The sequence below is a fragment of the Sinocyclocheilus anshuiensis genome, unplaced genomic scaffold, assembly GCF_001515605.1.
Source record: "Sinocyclocheilus anshuiensis isolate Anshui unplaced genomic scaffold, SAMN03320099.WGS_v1.1 scaffold834, whole genome shotgun sequence".
Taxonomy (NCBI): domain Eukaryota; kingdom Metazoa; phylum Chordata; class Actinopteri; order Cypriniformes; family Cyprinidae; genus Sinocyclocheilus; species Sinocyclocheilus anshuiensis.
In genome coordinates, this window is record NW_015540885.1 from 475,538 (window position 1) to 481,182 (window position 5,645).

The following is a 5,645-nucleotide window of genomic DNA, read 5'->3' on the forward strand; positions in this document are numbered from 1 at the left end:
TTACAAAAAGTATTGGATGCTACTGTCATTCTGATGAACTGATATGTGTGCAGCTCGCTTCTCTGCTGAAGACATCCATCATTCAGACAGAGTGAGAGTCAACAGTACAACAAACAGCATGAAAGATCCACAAACGAACCCATGTCTCAAAATTGTCCATGTCCTACGCATTTCCCTACAGATCTTTTGAGAAGAAACACGTCTAGACAGTGGCCAGCACTCAATGTACAGCTAATTAAAAATATCAGTGAATAATCTGAATCTAATCTTCATGCAAAGCTATCATATAACTCTTTTAAGACTTGGAATATAGCTTAAAAGTCATATTGTATACTTTTAGATGCATTTTTTTCCTTTGTGGTGGAGTATAAATTAAATTGCCATCCACTTTTTTTGTTTAATAGAAGAAAAGAAAATAATATTGTGTTATATTATGGGTGAGTAAATTAAGGCAAAAATGTTCATTTCTCGTTGAAGTATTCTTTAAAACAACATTGTGAATAGATAGATATTTCAAATTTATCTTTTATATATATATATATGTATATATATATATATATATATATACGCAAATTAGTCATATTTTAATGTTTTTGTAAAAATATACATGGGTAAATATTGCTGTTTATTACTGTGTATTGTTAAATTGGTGCATATATATATATATATGTGTGTGTGTGTGTGTATAAATTAAATATAATTTTTCCTTGAGGTCTTTCGAAAAAGTGTAAATTACAAGAAATTTGCACGATAGTCAAATCTGTGCAAAGTATGTTTCGTTACGCTCCATGTTTTTTTTTTGTTGCTTTTCATAGTGTTGCTGAAATATATTAAATAAATGTTAAAAAGAAATCGACATATATACAGTACAATACATATAATAATGCAGATAAATTAAAGACATCCTTGCATGAGAATATTTAAAACATGTAACTGCATAATAATCAGTGCAAAACACTGCAAAACAATTTGGAAAATTATAGGTATAAAATTTCATTAGAAATATTAGGCTACAGTATCACATTGCCCTTTGGGAGGTGGAAGAACAAGGTAAAGGGATCGAAATGCATAGTTTCAGCGTACAGTTTTGATTTGAATCGCTTGTCTTGGCTTAACATGTTCAGCAGAAACACAGTACCCACAATAAGTGAGTGATAGAGTGATCATGTGCATGAGAATGTGGTTTAGTTCAGTCTGTGCTGTTTATAGACCAGTTATAGGCAAATAGCTCACTTTGACCTTTCCTTCTGACAGCAGAGCCTGTAGATTCCTCTTCTTCTGTGATGCTCCCATATGGTCAAACACCCAGTTCAGCAGCTAAAAAAGAAAACATTAATAACTCAGCAAGTGTATGTTTAAAGACAGAACCAACCACTTGAATTGTATGGAAAAGAGCAGCTTGGAAATTCTGCTAAGTATCTCCTTTAGTGTTACACAGGAAAAAAAAGAAGGAAAAACATAAATATGAATGAACTATTTATTTCTGGGTGAACTATTGCTTTAAATGAAACCACATGTGCATGAATCGAGAGTGATGATGTATTTTAGTAATACCTTCTCATCGGTGCCTCCAAAATCTGCCTTGTACCACTTGAAGATCTGGCTGAGTTTCACTTCTGGAATCTGAGGGTGCAAAAAAAATCTAAATACTGAGAAAATCACCTTTAAAGTTGTCCAAATGAAGTTCTTAGCAATGCATGTTACTAATCAAAAATTACGTGTTGATATATTTATGGTAGGAAATTTACAAAATATCTTCATGGAACATGATCTTTACTTAATATCCTAATGATTTTTGGCATAAAAGAAAAATCAATAATTTTGACCCATACAATGTTTTTTTTTGGCTATTGCTAAAAATATACCCCAGCGACTTAAGGTTTTGTGGTCCAGGGTCACATATGCTTTACTCTGTCAGAAAGAATGTATAGACTGTATTGTAATTGAGAGTATTCTGGATGTTAACCTGTGGCGTGTATGTCTTAATTGGAGGGCAGCCCTTTGCACCACAGTTCAGTGCAAATGAATGAGGCTCAACATCAGGAAGTGCCACCTAATGGATGAAGACACGCATTACTAATGATAATAACATTCGGATATCTTTTACTCCAGTGTTTCTCAGCCTTTCTTGTCTTCACTACCTCCACAGTTTCAGTACACTACCATTCAAAAGTTTGGGGTTGGTGAGATTTTTTTATGATTTTGAAAGAAGTCTCTTATGCTCAACAAGTATTTCATTTAGTTGATCAAAAATACAATAAAACTGTAATATTGTGAAATATTATTATTACGATTTTAGAGAACTGCTGTTTTCTATCTTAATTTATTTTAAAACATAATTTATTTCTGTGATCAAAGCTGAATTTTCAGCATCATTACTCCAGTCTTCAGTGTCACATGATCCTTCAGAAATGATCCTAATATGCTGATTCGCTGCTCAAGAAATGTTTATTATTATCAATGTTGAAGACAGTTGTACTGTCATAATATATATATTTTTTTATAAATAGTTCAAAAGAACAGCATTTATTTGAAATAGAAATCTTTGCATGAATCGAGAGTGATGATGTATTTTAGTAATACCTTCTCATCGGTGCCTCCAAAATCTGCCTTGTACCACTTGAAGATCTGGCTGAGTTTCACTTCTGGAATCTGAGGGTGCAAAAAAAATCTAAATACTGAGAAAATCACCTTTAAAGTTGTCCAAATGAAGTTCTTAGCAATGCATGTTACTAATCAAAAATTACGTGTTGATATATTTATGGTAGGAAATTTACAAAATATCTTCATGGAACATGATCTTTACTTAATATCCTAATGATTTTTGGCATAAAAGAAAAATCAATAATTTTGACCCATACAATGTTTTTTTTTGGCTATTGCTAAAAATATACCCCAGCGACTTAAGGTTTTGTGGTCCAGGGTCACATATGCTTTACTCTGTCAGAAAGAATGTATAGACTGTATTGTAATTGAGAGTATTCTGGATGTTAACCTGTGGCGTGTATGTCTTAATTGGAGGGCAGCCCTTTGCACCACAGTTCAGTGCAAATGAATGAGGCTCAACATCAGGAAGTGCCACCTAATGGATGAAGACACGCATTACTAATGATAATAACATTCGGATATCTTTTACTCCAGTGTTTCTCAGCCTTTCTTGTCTTCACTACCTCCACAGTTTCAGTACACTACCATTCAAAAGTTTGGGGTTGGTGAGATTTTTTTATGATTTTGAAAGAAGTCTCTTATGCTCAACAAGTATTTCATTTAGTTGATCAAAAATACAATAAAACTGTAATATTGTGAAATATTATTATTACGATTTTAGAGAACTGCTGTTTTCTATCTTAATTTATTTTAAAACATAATTTATTTCTGTGATCAAAGCTGAATTTTCAGCATCATTACTCCAGTCTTCAGTGTCACATGATCCTTCAGAAATGATCCTAATATGCTGATTCGCTGCTCAAGAAATGTTTATTATTATCAATGTTGAAGACAGTTGTACTGTCATAATATATATATTTTTTTATAAATAGTTCAAAAGAACAGCATTTATTTGAAATAGAAATCTTTTGTAACATTTTACATGTTTTTACTGTCACTTTTGATCCATTTAATGTGTCCTTGCTGAATAAATTAATTCAACTTTATTTCCAGATTCAAGGTCCATTAGCAAAAAAAATTACAAAAAAATAAAAAAAAGTCTTACTGACTCCAAACTTTTGAAATGTATAAACTGGTATAATCAACATAAATTGACAGGTTTAGACTTACACATATCATTTTTTCACTAAATGGGTTAAGCTATTAATTACAAAAAAAATAATAATAATTTATATTTATATATATATATATATATATATAAAATTACAGTGAATTGTTTTTTAATTATTTTAATCTATTTTCAGTCTTTTGACAGCCTTATATTTTATTTTAAAGTCGTATTTTCTGATTTACAAGCTTAATAAAATAAACCTGAAATATTTCCAAATTCACCTTGAAACTGCTTAAACCACTGAAAATGTTGCTGTTGCTAAAAATGTGGTACCTTTCTGCCATAAATCACAGGCAATAGAAATCAGAATTCACACTTGACATACAGTTTTAAAAAAGGGTTCCAAAATAGTTTTTTTTTTTACCATGATTCCAAAGAAAAAACTTTTTTTGTTTCCTAAAGAACCTTTCAGTTCTTAAAATAACCATTTTTCTTAGTGCAAATAAATTTTAATATTCTAAAGAAACTTTTTCTTCTAAAAAGAAACTTGAAATGGAACAACAAAGATTCCGTGGATGTTAAAGATTCTTCCTACAACCATACATACCCATTAAAAAAAACTTATATAATATATACCCGGAGTGGGAACAAAGTTCGCATCCTCGTCCTGGAATACCTGCAGTCGAGGGTCGTTCCTGGAAAAGGGCTTCAGGAGGTGTGCCACACCTTTGCGATTTCCTCTAAGCACTCCATTTTCAATATCCTGCAGTGTGAACACCTCACCACCAATGAAGTAGCTCACATAGTTGAAGAACTGGAAAACATGAGACCAAATATACAAGCACTGAAAGCATTTCACATTTCCTTTTTCTATTGTTGATCAAAACAGCAAAATCAAGCCAGCAGAACGTTCTCCTCTTCTCTTACCCGATACCTTTGCCATATGTTTTTGGGAAAGCCCAGACGCAGGTTCCCGTGGATGACGAGGGCGTTGTAGATGTTGATAAAGAAAGCCAGTTTCTCTTCACGACTCAGAGACAGCAGCTCCACACGCTGAAGGTGGACAGCTAGATCACAGTACCGCTCAAAGCACAGACTCCGGGACATGGCCTTGTAATCAACTGTCTGGTCAAAAGTGAAGATCAGACGGTCACAACGACATACCTTTCTTATTTAAAGCATAATAATGTGGCGTCTATTCACCCGCCACAAACATCAAATGTCTGATCGCAGGTAGCGTTTGTGTCTGTGGCGAATCCATTGAACATGGTCTTGAATCCGTTTGATATGCAGTGTGCGAAACGGTGCGATACCTTGCCATCTTCAGAGAGATGATCAGAGTAGAGTTTCAGGATCAGATTCCTCAGTGCCTCCGAGAGCTCACAGGCTGCTTTGGGCAAGTGTCACAAACAATGAGAATAAGATTGACTGAAACATCCAAACACAAAAGGTCTTTTTTTTCATTACGCAACTGATAACTAGATATGTGTTTCCTGAAGGAAATACCAGCACTTGTAAGGCAGCGAAAACAGTTATAGTGTTAAAGTTATAGGTAGGTTTATGTTTTAGGTTTTAGTGTAAATGAAATGTAGCATCAGAGTCAGTTTGCTGTTGTCACAGTGATCAGCATGTGATTAAATGACAAAATATGTACAAGAAAGACAAGACTAATCAATAAAAGTATGCAAATAGATTTAAGAGAGAAGATTAATTGAAATTCAGTGAGCAAATATTATGAAGACGTCATTGTTGATGTCATTCGGTCATAATGTCATACTATTTTTCAAGAAGGATGCTTAAAATGATAAAATAAAAAAAGACCGTAGACATTTATAATGACATAAAATATTTCTATTTTAAATACATTATGTTCTTTTGAACTTTCTATTGATCAAAGAATTTTGAAAAAAAAAAAAAAAAGAAAAAG

The 5,645-nt window shown here is 32.8% G+C and overlaps 1 protein-coding gene across 1 annotated transcript in view; it reads right to left on the reverse strand.

Moving 5' to 3' along the window:
* Positions 1-658: 658 nt before the first annotated feature.
* Positions 659-5,645, reverse strand: part of LOC107688668 (uncharacterized) — a 13,296-nt gene continuing 8,309 nt past the window's right edge. Inside the window, exons 7-12 of the mRNA XM_016486391.1 lie at positions 5,032-5,120; positions 4,646-4,843; positions 4,395-4,532; positions 2,996-3,082; positions 2,584-2,652; positions 659-1,317 (exon numbers count right to left, since the gene is read on the reverse strand). Coding sequence (XP_016341877.1) covers positions 1,204-1,317; positions 2,584-2,652; positions 2,996-3,082; positions 4,395-4,532; positions 4,646-4,843; positions 5,032-5,120 — 695 coding nt within the window. The 3' untranslated portion in view covers positions 659-1,203. The remainder of the gene's footprint in view (positions 1,318-2,583; positions 2,653-2,995; positions 3,083-4,394; positions 4,533-4,645; positions 4,844-5,031; positions 5,121-5,645) is intronic.